The 19829-nt window shown below is 50.0% G+C and overlaps 1 protein-coding gene across 2 annotated transcripts in view; it reads left to right on the top strand.

Annotated features, from left to right (window-relative positions):
* Window positions 1–19829, top strand: part of Klhl3 (kelch like family member 3) — a 106627-nt gene that overhangs the window by 67187 nt on the left and 19611 nt on the right. For both annotated transcript variants that reach the window (XM_050144405.1, XM_050144404.1), the window contains 2 exons: window positions 8002–8118; window positions 10942–11091. In XM_050144405.1, the coding sequence (XP_050000362.1) occupies window positions 8002–8118; window positions 10942–11091 (267 nt within the window). The remainder of the gene's footprint in view (window positions 1–8001; window positions 8119–10941; window positions 11092–19829) is intronic.

Genomic DNA, 19829 nt, shown 5'->3' with positions numbered 1-19829 from the left:
AAGAAGAAGAGAAACACCTAGTCACCTAGTCCCAGGGCATTAGTGAGGCAGATATATGGATGTGTCTGGGAGGGTTTTTCCCAGGAAGGGTTAGTTGAGCGGGAAGACACACCCTGACTATGGGTGGCATCTTCCTGTGGGCTGGGATCCCAGACTGACCACAAAGGGGAGGAGGGAATGCCAGCCGAGTGCCAGCCTTCCTTTCCCTCTTTCCTGGTCCATGGAGATGTCCACGAGGAGCTCCATGCTTCTGCCATGGTGGCTTCACGCTGTTCCTATTGCTGTGCCTTCCCCTCCATGACAGACCTACTCTCGGACCGTGAGCCAGCTAGGTTATTCCTCCACTAAGTCATTTCTTCTCAGGAATCTGGCCACAGGGACATGAAAAGTTACTAATACAAATATTATCTGTCCTTTAATTGCCCTAATGTGTTGAAGAGCGAGGCTTATCAAAAAGGAGGGTGTGGGGGCTCCGTAGTTAAGAGCACTGGCTGTTTCTTCTGAGGACCCGTGTTTGGTTCCCATTACCCACATGGTGGCTCACAACCATCTGTAACGCCAGTTCCAAGGAGTCTGCTGTCCTCTTCTGGCCTTTAGAGGCTCCAGGGACACATGTGGCAGGCAGATACACATGCAGGTAAAGCTCCCATGCCCATATTTTTTTTTAAATAGTAGGGTTTTAAAAATAGTAGCTACATTTTCTTATTAACTAGCCCCCCACCTCCACACCCCTTTTCTGACAAGGTCTCTCACTGTGTGTCTCCGGCTGGCCTGGAGTAAACCAGGCTGGTCTCAAACTCAGAGATTCACAGGCATGTCTGTGTGCTACAGAAGAAGGCGTCGGCTCCTCTGGAACTGGGGTTACAGATGGTTGTGAGCTGCCATGTGGACACTGAGAGACCAACCCAGGTCTTACGCAAGAGAGGAAGGTGCTCTTAACCATTGAGCCACCTCTCCAACCCCTAAAACTCATAGCTAAATAGCTCAAAAACTTCTGACAGTGTTTGGCATCCTTTGTGCTTTGGAAATTGTGCCCCAGATTTCATGGCTCCTCTTCCTGTAATTACATTGGATGTGATAAGTGAAGTCTGGCACACACAATAGTTTTTCCTTTCAATTTTGTTCATAGTTGGTTTTTTTTAAAAAATGTATTTGAAGTAATGTTAGGGATATTAAGTTGAAATTTAACTGGGTTCATAATTACATAACCTGGACTTGTCTAAATCTGCATTTAAACAGTTAATGTAGCTAGCTATACTTTACACTTACTTTTTTGCCTATAGCTCACAGGGTTCTTGTGAATGTATTATAAAGTGCAGCCAGGCTTCAGACATTAAAGTTGGAAAAACTTCACCTGCCCTTCCTGAAGCTGAGGAGACGGGTGCTTTACTGTTAATGACTGATATTTGCTGCACGGGCCGGGTCGAGACAGCTCGCTTCTTCAGAGCTGATAAATTGCTAACACAAGCAACTTCTGTCCTGCTAGAATGTGTCCACCACGTGGTCAGAGGTGTGGGCTGTTTTCTAGATTGATGCCAGGCTCGTGGGAGACAAAGAATTTGCTGAATAAGAGACTAGAAGACCCTTCTAGGCTCAGCACTTTCGTCTGTACAAGTGGGTAGTGGTGGCGCAGCGTTTACCCTGCAGCGGTGTTCTTGGGAGGAGTGAACCAGGCACGGAATTGCCGAGAGCACAGAAAATACCGTTTTACTGGAAGATCCCGTCAGTGCTGCGGTTAGGAATCCTGCTGAGACTCCCTGTGTGGCCATTGGAAGCCTTAGTGGTGCTGGCCCAGGGCCCGTTCAGGGATGCTCTCCCATGGGTGTGGCCTAGAGACAAGAGCACCACAGTGATCTCAGGGCTGTGCACAGTTCTTGGCACCATGAGGATGCTCAAATTTTGTTCCCCGTAGGAGTGAGGGAGGCAGGCTGAGGCTGGACCTGCCCTAGGCCAGATGACTGGACTCATTTCAATACTCCTTCAGAGAAAAGAGCAGGCGTGTGAAAGTGGGGGGTAGGGTGGAGGAGAGGAGCAGGATGGAGGTGGGGGCAGGGGTACTAGTGGGCAGGCAGGTATTCACCTCGCTTTCTCTTCTTTATTTGGTTTTTGTTTTAAAAATTCCTACTGCTTGAGGCTAGAGAGACGACTTAGTGGGTAAAGTGCTCGTGTCCAGGTGTGTGCTCAGATACCAAAACACCTGTGTTGGAGCTGGGCCGGCATCCAGTACGTGTTTATAACCCTGGTGCTGAGGAGAGGAGACTGGAGGACCCCGGGGACTCACTGGCTGAGCGTTCTAGCAGAAGCTGGCAGTTCCTGGTTCAATAAGATATTGATCCTGTCTCCAAAAGTAAGGTAGTGAGCAACAGGAGATATCCCCAGTTTAGAAAATGCCCCCACTACATTGGCCTGTGCCCAAGGCTGTGGCGTATTATCTTGATTGATGATTGATGTGGGAGGGCCCAGCTCACTGTGGGTGGTGCCATCCCTCGGCAAGTGGTCATGGGTTCTATAAGAAAACATACTAAGCAAGCCACGGGGAGCAAGCCAGTAAGCAGTGACCCTATAGGGTCCTACCTTGAATTCCTACCCAGACTTCCCTGGATGCTAGACTACCAGCTATAAACTGCAATTAACCCTTCCCTTCCCGAAGCTCTTGGTGGTGTATTAGCTCAACAAGTGGAAACCCTAAGACAATGGAGGCTTTTCATAGGTGGCCCTGAATGGACACTGAGGGGGTGTGGCTTTCATTTCAGTCATGGATCAGAAAGAAATTGATTAGTTTTCTTAAAACTTATGTTTTCATGTACTCCAGGTTATATTTCTCTGTATTATACATTTCAAGTGTCTAATTGTGATATTTTGTTTCCTGGGAGAAGCGAGCTGTCTCCCAGGGGCATCAGTGCCAGAGGCTCTACCATCTGAATTCTTAGGACCTGGGCTCAGGCATGGGATATGGGCAGACAATTCTCCTGCACCAGGGCTGCACGGGCTGGAAGACTGGGCTTGATCTCCATGAAGGCGTTATTTCTCGGTGACTGAGCCGGTGAACTTCCCTGCCTAGGGTGAGCTGTTGGAATCCCTGCTGTACCCTGAGGTCTGTTGTCCTTTGGGTATTTGCCCAAGAGTGATATCACTGGGTCTTGAGGTAGATTGATTCCCAGTTTTCTGAGGAAATTGATTTTGATTTTCAGAGTGGCTGTACAAGCTTGCACTCCCACCAGCAGAGGAGAGGAGCGTCTCCCTGGCTTCACATTCTTGCCAGCACGAGCTATCAATAATGTTCTTGATCTTAGCCTTTCTGACAGATGTAAGGTGAAATCTCAGAGTCGTTTTGATTTGTAGGAAATTAATCTTGAACTGCTAGTGGGGCAGAGTGACTTTAAGGGTTGTATAACGCCTTCATATGAGAAAAAATGCAAAGAGAAGCAAGTAAAACAATTGAGAGAGAGCCGCAGGACCTGGAAGATTGCCAGCACCCGCGGTTATCCACACCGGCTTTGCCTCTGAGTTAAGAAGGGGGCAAGAACTCACTACTGAGGGTTGGATGTTTGCACAGACATAAAAAGTACATTCCCAAACCATTCCCTTGCACTCTCTGTTTCGTGTCTATTGTCAGCAAGCTCTGTAAGGTACCCGGGAATCCTGCTATATCCTATGCAATGCTTTAGGTCAGCCCTGAAATCATACACACGCAAGTGACACTAAATGGACACAGTAGATTGTGTGTGTGTGTGTGCGTGTGCATGTGTATGTGCGTGTACTAAAAGGGACCATGAGTTTGAGAGGTAGGAGGGGAATATGGGAGGGTTTGGATGGAGGAAAGGGAAGCTGGAAAGCGATGTAAATATATTTTAATTAAAAAAAAATCAAGGGCTGGAGAGATGGCTCAGCAGTTAAGAGCAGTGGCTGCTCTTCCAGAGGACCCAAGTTCAATTCCTAGCACCCACAGGCAGCTCACAACTGTCTGTAACTCCAGTTCCAGGGATCTGACACTCTCACACAGACATATATGCAGGCAAAGCAGCAATGCACTAACATAAGAATAAATAAATCATTAAAAATATTTTAAAAAATAAAAGTTAAGCAAAGAAACAAAACCTGACCATTCTTGTATACAGAAGCCCCCAATTTAAAAGTGTGCCAGTAGACTTGGCAAATGCCCTTGCGCCTGTCCCTCCCCTGGGCTGATGTCCCCGGGCAGTGTGGATGGCTGTAGTTAGAACTCCAGACTTAAGAACCTGGCCTCCAGCTCTGCAGCCGGCACAGGGTTAAGCTACCTGCGACTGAGATGCACCTCTTTGCCCAGCACTTAAACTAGGGGTCTGGGGCTCGAGGTGAGTTTGCATCTGGGTCTCCTCCCTGGCAGTGTGGTGTCTGCTAACTTGTCACTCCCCGAGGCTGTTTGGTCATCTGTAACACATGAATCGTGACACCTCCTTTGGAAATTTTGTGTGAATTAAATGAGATTATGCCTGCAAGACGTCCTTGATCAGAATCCTCCAGTCCCGATCAGCGACCGGTCCATGGGCAGGAGCCTAGCTTTTTCTTTGGCATTGTTTAGTGAGCTTCGCCTCCGATTCCTGTTGCAAGGGTTGCTTTACCAAAGTCCCGTCCCACCTATTGCTGGAGCCCGCCTTCTTGATTTTCAAGCTACGCACTGAAAGCTAGCATCGGTGCTCAGTCCTCCAGCCCCCTTTACCCGAGGCATTCAGATCCAGCCGGACTTGGCAGCCTGTGTGACCAGGGTGTGGGTGGCCATTTAGCCAGTGCTCTCAAGTCATGGCTTATGTGCAAGGATTGAGGGGCCCAGAACAGTAAAAACGTTGCCTCATTTCTTTTGCCCTTATAGCATCCAAGAAACTGGCTCAGCAGCATGCATCAGTGAGGGAATTACCCTGTTTCTTTGAGAGACCCCAGGCGTGAGCAGCAGAGGAACCCCTGGCAATGTCGCCGAGTAAGCGTTACCCCGTCCCGTGGCTGGAGCCCTGGCATAGCTGTAGGTTTCCCTGAGTACAAGTTCCTGGCATTTCAGGGCCTGTGCCGTGTTGTTTTTCGTCTCTGCTGCTGTGTAGGAAGCAGCCTGGAGAGTCTGAGCCAGTGTGGCGCTGTTCCAGCAAAATTTCATTTGCAAAACAGGTGCAGGCTGGATTTGGCCTGTGGGCTGTACTTTGCCAACCCAGGCCTAGTAGACACTTGAGAGGCAGCTGGGACTAATGGGAAAAACAAATGGGAAATCACAGGTGGGTTTGAGGGGAGCACACGTCTGCCTCTTTCCAGTTCTGGCTTGGCTAAGTCTATATATAGAGCTCAGGAGCCTTGACTCGCTGGCTTGTCACGAGAGGTCAGTCAGGAGAATGGTGTCTCTGAGGGAAGAGCCGTTGGGGACGACTTCCAGTCCACTCAGGGCTGAAGCTCTCTGCACGTCCACTTGTTTGTTTTCAAGCACGACGCCCAAGTGGAAGAGGCGTGTGGTCTTGGGTGGGCCCTGTGGAGTTGGTGCTGTTACTGGCCGTGGCTTTCACAGCTGAGCAGATGAGCCGGTTAGGCTGGTCCAACCAAAGGAGAGCTAAAGTAAAATACCCCAGCGTTGGATGAGTGGCCCTTGCATTTTCACCTTTAAAGCAAAGATTAGGCTGGTTGGTGGGGGGAAAACGGTGATCTGTCACCCAGCCTACCAAGGCCTCAAGTCCCTTCCTCAGCCAGGCTCTGTCACCCAGTCACTTGGTATCACACCCATGGGGAAGGAGTCAGACAGCAGACTTCTCCGTCCTGCAGGAGTTCACAGATAACACGGAAAGGAGGAGGTGTGGACAGCATGCAAGCCAGGCAGCGTGGCAACAGCCCACCACATCCCCGAATAAGCCAGGCTTCTCTGCCAGACTCTGACTCTATGCTTCCCAGCAAGATTCCAGCCCCTCCTCCCCGGCCTGGCTTTCCACTTCAGCCCGGCCAAGTGTCCCATCCTCGTCACAGGCTTCCTCTGAACTCAGTCATCTGGCCCCTCGCTGACAAGGGCATTTGAGCGACTATTACATACCAGGAAACACGGCTGTGTCTGAGGGACAAAACTCTATTGAGCTTATGCCTTTCAAGATATGCAAGGAGGATTTCTGTGATATTCGTCTGTTTATGGTTAATTAATATATAGCTTATTGCATTCAGAAATGAAAAAAACACCTGCACACATATGCTGCCCATTAGTTCTGCTCTGATCTGTTTTTAAAAATGAAATTCTTGGCTGGAGAGATGGCTCAGTGGTTAAGAGCACTGACTGCTCTTGCAGAGGACACAAGTTCAAATTCCAGCATTCAGCTGGTGGCTCATAATAACTACAGTCCCGGGGAGCCGATGCCCTCCTCTGGCCTCTGTGGTTACTGCATTGTGAGAACGACACACAAATTAGAAACTTTAATAAAAATGCAGGTTTGATGACTGGGTGTGGTGGGGCACACCTTTAATCCCAGCACTCGGGAGGCAGAGGTGGGAGGATCTCTGTAGTTCAAGGCCAGCCTGGTCTACTGGGTTAGCCTCGACTGCACAGAGACCCTGCCTCAAAAAACAAAAGCAAGCAAGCAAACAAACAAAAACGAAAAAAAAAAAAAACCCGTAGGTTTGTTGTGTTACTGGCAGTAAATTTAATAAACTTGATCCTTGTCTAAGGTTGTATCTGTCAGAGAGGGTGCTGCACTGAGAACAAAATTCTTATTCCTAGACAGCTTCTGATGTTAGCACCCACTGAGTCAGTTACTATGGCGGCACTGCAAAAATAGCTTTCTCAGTTCGGTCATTCTCCCACACTTAACCAGGCAGTGGATTTCTTTACGGAAGAGCCTGTCTGGTACTCCCTACGGTAGCCACATGCTCTTGGCTCTGATTTTTATTTACTCTGCTATGATCTGTTACTGTACTTTGAAAGTAACGCTGTTTGCTATTGAGGTAGAGTGTGCAAACCAGTGAAATAAACACGGTGAGTGTAGAATTTGATTAATTATAGACAGGGTATCAGATCCTTGGAGCTAGAGTTATGGAGGGCTGTGAGCTGCCATGTGGGTGCTAAGCACTGAACCTGCCTGGGTCCTTTGCGAGAACAAGCGCTTTTAACTGCTGAGCCATCTCTCCAGCCCATGTTGTAGTCTCCTTAACAGCAAAAACCACTGTTTCCTCAGTGGTCTTCAGGTCCTTCTTTTTAAAAATCCCACTACAAGAGTATCGTAGCTGACACTTGGACACGTGTTCTTGCCCATTTAACTGAGCCTTTTGGCTTTCACTCTAGAAGGGGTAGGTTTTATTTTTTGACCAGAGACTTTGTGCATTTTTTCATTTTTGTTGGCTCCGCCACATCCCCTCTGTCCCACAAAGCTGTACGTCTTCATTTCAAGATTGCTGGTTGGTTCATCCTCATCAGGTCTGGATTTTGCCAGTCTGTGTGTGCGTGATGGCGTGGAGTTTGAATTTGGACTCAACCCCCGTGCAAAGTGAATCATCGTTTCTCCTTTCCGTTCCAGGCTCCCCAGATTTGATTCGCACAGAAGTCAAGTCTCTCCTCGAAGAGAAGTCCAAGGAGGGTGTTCTGTTCTCTGGCATTCTGTGTCCCTTTCGTCACCATGGCTAGCATTAGGCAGAGGGCGATCTTACTGCCATTGTTCTGTATTACTGGGGAAATAAATGCAGGGAGGAAAGAAACCACGTGCTGAAGGCTTCTGGTCCTTCTGGGACTCTTTCCATGTCATGGTTTACAGTTTGCACTGTGCAGCTGTACCCTTGAGTGACGGTCAGAACCGACTTTAGTGTGAGCCGTGATGACTGCACCCCTGGGGTATCAGGCTTAGCATTCAACACGCCTGCTCTCTGATAGAGCAGCTAGTAGTCACAGCTTTCTCGACTTTTGTCCTAAACACCAAGTCTTAGACGAACTGCCCGTGTGGATGCCTGGCAACTTTGTTTTCCTCCCAGGTGTTCGAGTGGAGGCAGCTCTTTGCAAGTTTTCTCTTTTCTTCCTAGGTGTTCGAAGCTGTGATTTCATGGATCAATTATGAGAAGGAGACTCGCTTAGACCACATGGCAAAGCTGATGGAACATGTCCGGCTCCCTCTCTTACCTAGGGATTACCTAGTTCAGGTCAGTGTCTGTGTGGCCAGTGCTGGAGGAGAGCGGAGGCCACGCTGGCTGTGTGGCGTGCCTGTGGCATGTCCTGAGTCTCTGTGTGGATGGAGGGCGGCAACCCCCTGGGCTAAGTGTGGAGAGCTGTTGTAAGGACTAAGCAACTGTGAGGGTCCGGGCAGGCGGTCAGCACGGAGCCTGTAACCTGCTCCACACGTGCTGGTTCTCTCTCGGAAGAAGAGAGACAGGAACATCATTTCATGAGGCCCCAGTGTTCGGCCTCTGCTGTGCTCTTAGGCAACCTGAGAACCAGGCAGGACTGTGAAAACTGACTCTTCATAGGTGCACAGAGCTCTGTTTCCTCCAAGAGAAGAAGGAGAATTAAGCAATCTTGGGTGCACTTGAGTGTTCTCATTTAGTCTATGTAACAACCCTTTGAGGCAGTGGTTACAGACCTCTTGGTTACGCTGCCCCCCCTCCCCCCGCCTTGAAGCCTGGAGACTGAGTTGGATCTGAGGTCTCTGGCAGGAGGGAGTCAGGATGGAGATTCACGTCCACACGGCTCTGAAGCACACACTCCCACGAGCTTCACCTTTGATAGCCTCTGTCTCATTTACACACAGGGTGACTTATTTTGTAAATGTTAGACTCTCTTGCAAACCTTCCGAATGTGACTCTGAGGCTGTCGAGGCAGTTGGCCAGCCCTCAGCGGTTCCCAAGGAATGCTCGCTCGTTTACAGGGGTGAGAGAGGGTGCTGAGCGGGCCAGCAGCACCACCTTGCTGGTGTGTCACTCCCAGCCACCCTTAAGGGCTAGAACCTCAGTCTCTCATCTGGTCAAGATGACACCAGCCCTGACAGGATGGTGTGGGGACAAAAAGAGATGGCTCACGTAAGACCCGTGACAGTGTTGGGTGACTGCTAGCTGATAACTGATGTCTGGGGCTACAGGGCGGCTTATTCCTTGGGTACTTGTGCAGTGCTGTGCACATGTCCCTATTGTTCAGGCCTGACTGCCAGTGAAATGCCCTCTGTCTTCTTGTGTGACATCTTTGCAGGTACTTAGAAGTGTGCTGGGAGCCCCACAGTGCTGCCACCTAGTGGCCGCACGCCACCCCCCCCCCCCCCCCCGTTGGCCTGAGTTACCAATGTTACTGCCAACCCCACTCTGTCCCCTGGAAACTGCCTGGGGGGAGTGGCCTCCAGCACAGACTCAGTTTCCACAGAGAGCTAAGGAAGCTGCCGAGGCCCCACATCAGACACTTACCAAAGACACTGTCTTATTCCGGTTAGCACAGAAGGTCAGGTTTGTTATAGAAAGAGGGCCAGAGGCAATGGCCTGAGAAAGGTTTTGTGGACCTCCCACCCCCTTAAAAGGGACTTTTATCCGTCCTCAGGAGGTCAGCTCTAGGAAAGGATGCTTCACTAACATTATCTGACCCTGAAACTTAGAGTACTTTAACCTGATGGTGGTTCAGGAGGAGGCGGGGTGAGCGGTCAGCCCAGCACTCAACAGTGTGCAGCCTTCAGGCTTCTCCCAGCACTCAACAGTGTGCAGCCTTCAGGCTTCTCCCAGCACTCAACAGTACGCAGCCTTCAGGCTTCTCCCAGCACTCAACAGTACGCAGCCTTCAGGCTTCTCCCAGCACTCAACAGTCCGCAGCCTTCAGGCTTCTCCCAGCACTCAACAGTACGCAGCCTTCAGGCTTCTCCCAGCACTCAACAGTGCGCAGCCTTCAGGCTTCTCGGTTACAGACAGTTACTCAGCTTCTCCCAGACATTTTAAAGCAGTATTCAAATGGATACTGTGCTGTTCTGTGACAAAAACACAGCATAAGCTTCATAACTTTATCATTCTCATCAAAGTTTTTGTTTCATGTGTATGAAGGTTTTGCTTGCACGTGTGCTTGTGTGTGTCTGGTGCTCGTGGAGGCCAGAAGAGGTCAATGAATTCCCTGGGGTTATGGACAGCTGTGAGCCACCTTGTGAGTGCTGAGGATGGAACCCAGGTCCTCTGGGAGAGCGGCCAGTGCTCTAACCGCTGAACCACCTCTCCAGCCCCCATTCTAATCATTGTTAAGTGTGCAGCTTGGTGGCATTGGTGACCTCTGGACACCATCACCATGTGTGTCTGAGGCCTACTTCTCACCCTGTCCTGTAGCTGAACCTGAGTGCCAGCTCCCCAGGGGGGCTTCTACCTCAAGCCAAAGCGGCTCTTTGGGACCAGCTGCCTGAGCTTTGGTGCCCTCGACCTACTTCTTTAATCCCAACCCTTTATGTTTGTTCCAGCCCAGTTCTTCCCCTACTGGGAAGGAGAAAGTAACCCAGGTTACGTCTGGGAAAAAGAGGTCTCTCGAGGCTAGGGCCTTGTTTCTTTAATCCATCTTCCCTGCCAGCTCCCAAGCTGCCAGAAGGTGTTAGTTAGCCCTGGTCACATGTCCACTCTTCACTGCTGATGGGGCCAGGCAGGCTCGGCCAGGCCTTCTTTGTACATGACTGTCTTGAGGGCTAAGTGAATCCCCTTCCTCCATTTAACCTGCTCGTGTTCCTCCACGAGCCTTGTGGTGCTCATCAGTGTCTTCCTTGGGGCTAGCTCCTCAAATAGAAGCTGTTGAGTCTGTACCCATGATATGCCCATTTTGTAGATGAGGAAATCGAGGATCAGGGATTCTTTGTGGTGGAACAGGGATCAGAGGTGGGGCTCTGAGGGCCTTCCTTGGTGTGTGGGGTGGGGTGGTAGAGAAAGGAATGAGTGAATGTTGGGAATGATCCACCCTGAGGAGAGGCTAGGGACGCGTGGCCCCACTATGCTGGAGGGTCACCTGTGGACTGTTATCCCCAGACAGTCGAGGAGGAGGCTCTGATCAAGAATAATAATACCTGTAAGGATTTCCTCATCGAAGCCATGAAGTACCATCTACTACCCCTTGACCAAAGGCTCTTGATCAAGAACCCCAGGACCAAGCCCCGGACTCCGGTCAGCCTGCCCAAGGTAAGCCCCGGCCCAGCCTCTGCCGATACTCAGGACTGTCCAGGTGGAGAGGCCTTCCACTCTCTCTGCAGTTCTTTCTGGCTCAGGATTGTGTTTGTGGCCCAAGAGATGGAGTCTGTTGGCTCCTCTTGAATTCGCCGGTACTTCTCTCTGCTTTGCTTAGAGTCCCAAGGTGGCGACAGCGGCTTCAGGAGATCTGAGCATAAGGTGGATGCCCCCCCCATTTTACATCCACGCTGTGTGTGTTGCTCCAAGAGAAGCAGGGGATTGGGCGTGCTTCACAGTGGGGGTCAGGGCACTCCCAGTTTGGTGCCTTTCCTCATCCTGGGAACCCATATGAGGGACAGCTAGGACTGACAGACAGTGGAGCAGGGCTGGAAGCTGGGGAACCGAGAACCTGTGGACAGGAAGGTGCTAGGGGATCCTGAGGTTCAGAGTAGTCAGTGGGGGTGCCGAGTGCCTGGTGCTCTCTCTCTCTGGTCTGCATGTTTCTCATCTGTGGGATGAGGGAGGTGGGACAGGTGGTCCCTAGAGTCCCCAGGCTTGTCAGTAACATATTGATGAGGTGGGGTGGGTGGGTGAGTAGGGGTGGGGTGGGGGATGGTCTCAGTCAACCAGCAGGGAAGGGAGGCAGGAATGAATCACTTTAGCCACAGACTACACAGCAGGGTGTTACAAGGAAAATGTTTAGACTCCTACTCCATGATCCTCCTCCCCTTCTCAGCTAACTCCTGGCTCTCCTTGCCTGCTGCTAACACTAACCCAGCTAACTGCTAACATTGCCCAACACTAATTACTTGGCCCCCACCATCCTACCGCAGCCCCATCCCTCTGGACCACGAAAGATATGGCAGATGCAGTGTCAGCTGGTACAAAGCAGCTGGGTCTTTATGAAGTTCTTGTCTTAGTCAAGGTTACCATGGCTGTGATGAAACACCATGACCAACTACAGCGTGGGGAGGAAGGGGTTTGTTTGACTTACACTTCCACAGCTCTGTGCGTCACTGAAAGGAGTTAGGATAGGAGCTCAAACAGGACAGGGACTTGGAGGTGGGATCTGATGCAGAAGCCATGGAGGGGTGCGGCTTACAGGCTTGCTCCTCATGGCTTGCTCAGACTGCTTTCCTACAGCAGCCAGGACCCAGGACTTCAGTCCAGGAATGACATCACCCACACTGGGCTGGGTTCTCCTCCCCCAATCACTGATTCAGAGAATGCCCCACAGGCTTGCCTACAGCCCAGTCTTATAGATGCATTTTCTCAACTGAGAGGGTCCCTCCTCTCAGATGACTTCAACTGTGTCAAGGTGACATTAGATGAGCCAGCGTGGCTGTGTTTGATGTAAAAGTCTCCACAACCCTGAGCACTGGTCCCTACAGAGCCGGAGGTTCGCAGAAGCTGGATGACTTGTCCAAGTGTCAGCCCAGCCAGTGTGGTGGTCATCCTCCCCGACATCTGTTCTCTGAACCACCCCTACTCCTGTGCAAACCTGAGTGTGCGCTTGCTGGCTGCTCCTGCCACCCCACGTCCACATAGGTGCAAGAACAGGGTTAGAGACTTGGTCTCTCTGGTCATCTGCCTTACAGTCCCTCAATGTCTTTTGTTTTGTTGAAACATTAAACTGAAACTTATTTTATTATATCTGATTACTCTCTCTCTCCCCTCTCCCCCACCTCTCTGTGTCTGTGCGTGTGCATGTGTGTGTACATCTGGTGGGATTCCATTCTCCTCTCCCCACCTCTCTGTGTGTGTGTGTGTGTGTGCATGTGTGTCCGTGTGTGTGTGTACATATGGTGAGAGTTCGTTCTCCCTTCCACAATGTGGGACCCTGGGGTTGAACTCCTGTTGTTAAACTTGGAGGCAAATACTGTGACCCATTGAGCCATCTTGCTGGCCCATTCTGTATTTTTTAAATGGAGAAATGTACATTTTCTGAATTACACAAATATAAACTTACTTCATCTTAGTAAGAATACACAGAGCTAGAAGGAGCGTGGAAGCCACCTGGATTCCCTCCATTGTGGCCACTGCTCTGCCAAGTTTTCTTTTCAGAAATATTTCTGATCATTTATTAATGAATAACTGAAAATGTACATTTTTATGTCTGTGGGATCTTCTGTATGGACTGAACTATGTTTCTCTGCCCTCCGCTTAACTAAATGCCGCAAACTGCGTCTCCTCCAGCACGTGTGAACGAAGCCAGCGTTTGAACTGTAATGGGTACATGTGTTTTGTTTATGTCTGTATCTCATGTACCTCACAACTCTCCACTGATAGTCTGTGAAGCAATTTCTGTTTTTGTATTGCAAACATATCTGTGTTAAATATTTCTTTATTAAATGACGTATTTTTGTCTGTGTCTCTTTGATCTTGAGCGATATTAATCTCGGTTTTATGTCATTTTTATTTGTATTTCTTTTTGGGGGAACTGTCTGTTTATGCCCTTTGTTCCTGTCCCTAACAGATTGCTTTTTTTTCACTGGTAGATCTTAAGGGCCTTTTCTATATTAAAGGCATCAGGCCTTGGTATGTGCATAGTTTTAGTTTGAGGTTTTAAGCTCTTCATGGTGTTTTCTCCCAGCCCATGCTTATCTTTTTGTTTTCTCAGTAGTGTGGAATTCATAAGAATTAGCTATTTCAGTTGACAAGAAAAATTGTATATGTTTATCATATAGTAGTGATTTAAAATATTTTAAAGTATGTGTACATTATAGAATGGCAAAACTGAGTAAAAACCAACATGTATTATGACCACATATGCTTTTTTTTTTTTTGTGGCGAGAACATTTAAATTTTACCCTTACTGATTTTCAACAATGTAACATTTTATTAACTGTGGGCACCATGCTGTAGAACAGAGCTCTGGAATTAGCCTTTCTACATGAAACAGAAGCTTTGTACCCTTTAATTAACGGCTCCCCAGCCACCTTCCCTCCCCCCTGCCTGTTGTAATGGCTGTAACTCTGTCTCTGAGTTAGCCTGCTTTGGACTCTGCGTGTAGGTGAGAGCTGTCCTTCTGTCTGTCCTTCTGTGCCTGGGTTATCCTAGTGCTAGGCCCTCTGACTTCAAACATGTTGCAAATGACGAGATTTCCTTCTTCTCCCAGCCTGAATACTATCCCGCCACATTGTGTCCCGTTTTCTGTTTGTCTTGTCATGGTACAGGCTGAGGCCACCGCGGACACGGCTGTAGTTCTCACCACAGTGACAGTGTCTTCTTGACAAGCTGGCTTCACGCTCCTTGGATACATATGTGGCAATGTGATTGCTGGATCATATGTCGGAGCTATTTTTAACTTTCTGTGGAGTCTCCACACTGTCTCCCAAAGTATGCTCTGAATAGCAGGTGCCAACAGTTTCAAATTCTTTCTGTGGTGGTTTATTTTGAGTTTAAGCTGAAAACAAACAGCTCTTCCCCAAACTTACACTTTTTTCCCCTGTAAGTTGGAACCTATACATTTAAATCTATGGCTCTTTCTCAGAGGATCAAAATATGTTATATTAAGTAAGGATCAAGTTTCATTTATTCTGATAAGAATATGTTCATGCCACAGGCTGGGGGGACCCTCCCCCCTCAGTCCTTGCCCCTTTAGCTGTACACTTGGCCTGTTTCTGGGTTTATACTCTGCGTCTTGTGTGTTCTGTCTGCCCCGTGTGAGTCACATGACCTCTCTCATGGACCGTAAATCCCGAGGTCCCACTGATGCCTCAGTTTTGTTCTTGGCTGTGGTGTCCGCTTATTTCAGAGTCGGCTCCTTTTCACCAGGGTTGGAGTCCGTCTCTAGGTTGATGCAGGAATTATCTGGCGGTCTGCCATGCGTCTGTCCCTGTTTACTAGCTCCGTGACTTCTCTCAGTGATGTTTTCTCTTGTCCACGCATGGCTTTTGCTTGCTTGCTGTCAGTTTTATTCATGGGTATTTTGTTCTCTTTCTTTTGGCAGTACTGGGAGTAGCCTAGGGCCTCACACAAGCAGTGTGCTTAGGAGACTTAGTGCCGATCCTTCATACCACAATGTCTTCCTTCTGAGATCTGACTTTTGTTAGTTTATCACTCGTGCATGGAAATACAGTTGATGGGGAAGGGTATTTAATGGCTGTGTTGGTGACGTAAACGTTTGTCTGTAAAGATGTTGGCTTTGGGAGCACGTGTGCACCCAGGGTTGAGGCTTTGCCAACTATTTAGGGTTCCCTTCTGCAGTGTGCACTCTTCACTAAGCTGCATGTTTGGTGCAGCAGGCAGTGTCCGCTGGTGTCCTTGGCACACGGCCCAGATCCTGGCACAGAGTGGCCGATAGTGAAGGTTCTCGTGAATGATAGATATTTTTTTTAAAAAGGAGCCATGGTATGGGATTTAGCACTGACCTCTTTTTTTGCCTCTCATTTGTTTCCCCTGCCTTCACTGCCCACACACGTGTTTTTGCACAGGTGCAGTAAGGACGTGCACCCCACATTATAGAATATTCGGCACAGCTCACAAAACCATCCAGCCCTGAGGGAACCTAGCCACCATCCCTGGGAGACTAGAAGATACTTAGATGAAATAAACAGACCTCAGACTCCAGTCTGCTCTCGGCTGTCAGCTGTCATGTGGAAATCAATTCATTTAGTGCCTTTCCACAGTGGCCCAGCACGGGGTAGGTTGCAGTGTGCACAGACTCGTAGCTGTCCGCTCTTCAAGAGACTCCCAGGTAAAGGGAGGGGAGACAGATGTGCAGGACAGTTATGTTATCCGAGTGCCATAATAAAGGATGCCCAAGATGCTCTAGTACCATGGAGTAGAAGAAGAGGAATTTATTGTTTGTTTATTTCTGGGCTGGTACCCAGGCTGAGTGCCCAGAGTTAATGCAGACTGTCTATGGAGCTCATGTCTGGACACTGGCTCCCACTCTCTGAGGGCGACTTAGGGTGATGGGTACTTTATATCTTACTTCTTTCTGGGTCACTGTCGTGGTCACACAAAGTGTCCACGATGACACAGAATATTGCTTGCATGGCAGTTGCTAGGCAGCCTCTCTGTGTTTTCTGCTGAGCACGAAGTATTCGTTATCTTATTTGGTCTTTGTAATAAGTCTGGATGCTGGTGGAGAACACTGAGATTCCGTAGGGTTGAGTGACTGTCCATGGCAGTGCGAGGGCTGACAGTCCCTCCAATGGGTCTCAGTTACCGAGCAAAGGTGCCGAGCGCTGGGCTAGGCGCTCGGGTTTCTGCGCAGAGAGTTTTCACAGTCGTAAGCCACCCATTTTGAAGATGGGGAAAGGTGACCCTTCAGATACATTGCCGACTCCCCATAGATTTATACTTTATCTGTTTCCATATTCCTTGCTGTCTCAGCACAACAAATACCGAGTGTCTTTCAGCTTCTGTGGGCAGGTGTCCCAGGGGGATGTGCAGGCTCTGGTCTCTAGTAAAGCCAAGCCGGAGGTCATGGCTACAGCCATCCAAAGGCTCGTCTGGGGAAGACTTCACTCACACAGCCATTGGCAGACTTGGTTTCTTGCCTCCTGGGCCTTGGTGCAAGGTAGCTGGCTTCTCCAGTGAGGAGCTCTACCACATGGAAGTGAGGGGGCATACTTCAGACAGAAGCCTTGGCTTGCTGCACCCCATGGCAGAATCACCACCCCATCCCTCCTGCTACTTTCTTTGATAGACATAAATCCCTAAGATAGCACACACAATAAGAGCAGGGGACTTGCAGAAGGGTCAGAATATGTCTGCCCTTTTGTCTGCCCAGTGGATGGTGGGGCTGAGATTTAAGCCGAGGGAGAGTAGCTCCAAACCGCTCTATGGCATGGCCCCTACGCCCTTTCACCTTAGTCCTCTGTGGGAAGACTCCTGAATTCTGCCCTCTGGGAAACTCTCTGAGATGGCAAGGGAATTTGCGAATGACTGAGGTTGCAGAGGAGATCCTTGGGCTACCTGGAGTTCCTCCGAGGGCAGACTGGCTTGGGCTGTCAGAATTTCAGCTCGGACAGGCTTCTGATATACTGAACTTGGAGAAACGGAGTGATGGAGAGGGATTCACACTCTCCCTGCACTTCCCAGCAGTGGCTCTGTCTGCTAGCCACGTCCTGAAAGGAATAGAACTCCTGGAGACAGCTGCAGAGGGTGGCAGGAGAGTGTTCCTGAGCTGGGGACAGGCGAACATCCTGACACCCTCCAGCAGGAACAGCGAATGGCATGTTCTTGGCTCCCATACCTTTGGCGCCCAGCACACTCCCTGAGGCTGGGTTGCTATGGACAACCAGAGGCTGTCTCTCAGTCTCAGAGCCTGCCTGCATTGCCCAACTCCACAGATGGCAGCAGAAAAAAAAATTATCAGCCACTAGGAGGTGCAAAGGAGACCTTTGGAAATGTGCTGAGCAAGAGACTTTGCTGTGACTCTGGGAGATGCCTCCCTCCACCCCCTTTTGAAATGTTACAGAAGCCATGCAGGATGGACGAGGGCAGCCTGCTCCTGAATTGAACTGTCCTGCTCTCAGATAAAAGCTGTTAGAAGCAGAGGCTGCTGGCAGGTGGCTAGGGTGACCTCACACCTGGCCCACGTCCCTTGATTGGCACTGCCTCTCTTCCATCTTATTCCATGCCCCATCAAACACCCTGGGATCCTGAGAGCCCTCACCATGACCCCTGGGTGCCCATGTACCTCCCTCTCTCATTCAAGGCTCGTGGGTATTTCTTTTCTACGTTTTCAGTTGTCTCTTTTAGCAAAGTCTCCAGGCGTCAATGATGAAACGCAGTGTTTTCCCTATCAACACTGCCGGCTGTTCCCTAAGCCTTGGAAGACACACATGACATCCTTAGGCCTACAGACACTGTGAGAGAAACAACCCAGTTTTCAGATAACGAAAACGAGGCCTAGCAAGGCAGAAAGTCTTGCCTGTGGTCCACAGCTGACTAGTGATGGGCTCATAGCTAAGCCGAGATGTGTCTGACCCCAACGCCCGTTGGCTCTCCAATCTTTTACTCTCTCTCTCTCTCTGGGCCTCGCTCTCACGCGGTCTGCCTTCAGACCCCTATTGCTTCTGCATCTTGCTGTCACTTCTTGCCAGGGGCACCTGTTGCTTAGGAACCTGCATGGACCAGTCTTCTACTCTACTGGACACACTTCCTTCGGATGAATGTTTTGGTGTTAGCCCTGCGGCCCCACGCACCAGGGTAAGAGAGACTCGCTTCCTGCCCTGGCCCGAGGGACCGACTGGCTGGGCCTGCCTTCCGCCCAGCTCACCTGTCATGGAAGAGAGTTTGGACACACTCTGCTCTTACCCCATGAAGAAAGTGTGCACAGCCCAGGTTCCTCTGACCTGAGTGGACATTCCCTGTGGCCAGGGTTAGAGTCTTGATCCATACATGGGCTGGAAAGCCTGGTCCTGTTTGCCAGTTGCTCCAGTGTGTGAGGCAGGATGGCGGGGGCGAACAAGCATCGCATGGAGTTTAAAACTCATTATGTTGGCCTTTCATGTTCTAAGAAACCAGGCTAAGAAACCGCACTAAAGTAAATGGCCCTTTGACCTTCCATAGTGGTAGTATTCTCCTTGGGAGGTGCCTAATAACCATCTCTTTGGTGGTGGAGTTCAGCTTGCCCATGTTCAGTCAACCAGAAATCTCCAGTGAGTAGAACTGTACTTTCACCATAGTGACAACTGAGACCTGGGGTCAGGACTCCTGGGCACCTGCAAGTCTTTCAAGTACATCACAGTTTTTAGGATTACACGCTGGTCAGTAAGCGTTATTGTTAGCCTAGAACCTGCTCTTCAACTCCTTACGAGTCCTGCATCCCCATCCTTGCCCAGGCTCATCCCATGGACAGAATGAGATGGCATGTGGCTGTAGTTTCACAAGGCTGAGGCAGGAGGATTGCTTGAGTCTAAGAGTTTAGGGCTAACCTAGACGACAGTGAGATACGTAAGGCATATTTTAGGAAGGTTCATGGGCACATAGTCTTTAGAGTTGCCCTGGAGGAGGGAGTTGGCCTTGTCTGGAGTTTGCCAAGAAGCTGAGTTCATTAACATTAACATCCCCTACCTACCCTGCAACCCCATGGACCTGCCCATGGCTGCCATTTAAACAAGATGTGGTGGGAAGAGATGTACAATCTAACTTTTCTCCGCAAAGGGTGCTGCTGTCTCCAAACTGAGGACTCTAAGCTGAGGCTTGCAGGAGAGGGGCATGAAGACTTGGTCTGGGAGCACAGCAGTGAGGCCTGTGTCCTGGTCTGGGAGCACCGTAGTGAGGCCCATGTGTCCTGGTCTGGGAGCACAACAGTGGGGCCGGTGTCCTGGTCTGGGAGCACAGCAGTGAGGCCTGTGTCCTGGTCTGGGAGCACCGCAGTGAGGCCCATGTGTCCTGGTCTGGGAGCACAACAGTGAGGCCTGTGTCCTGGTCTGGGAGCACCGCAGTGAGGCCTGTGTCCTGGTCTGGGAGCACTCACTGCAGTGAGGCCTGTGTCCTGGTCTGGGAGCACAGCAGTGAGGCCTGTGTCCTGGTCTGGGAGCACCGCAGTGAGGCCAGGCCTGTGTCTTTTGGTTTGCTTTGGAAAGGATTAGAGGTCAGTGACTCCTGATCTTGAAGAGTTTGTGACCTATTTTTGGGTCACAGACCCTGGTGAACCAATTCTAACGAGCAGCGACCAATGACACGGACAGCAGGGAGTCGGTGTCGCGCCTGACAATGTGCAATGCTTGTCGCTGGGCATTTCCTGTCCCTGAGGTTTGCACTCCTGTCAATGCACATGGCTGCAT

This window comes from Alexandromys fortis, unplaced genomic scaffold, assembly GCF_014885135.2.
Source record: "Alexandromys fortis isolate MF-2015 unplaced genomic scaffold, M_Fortis_MF-2015_v1.1 scaffold_1, whole genome shotgun sequence".
NCBI lineage: Eukaryota > Metazoa > Chordata > Mammalia > Rodentia > Cricetidae > Alexandromys > Alexandromys fortis.
Note: the sequence above shows the minus strand (reverse complement) of the source record. Positions and strands in the feature narration are given on the sequence as shown.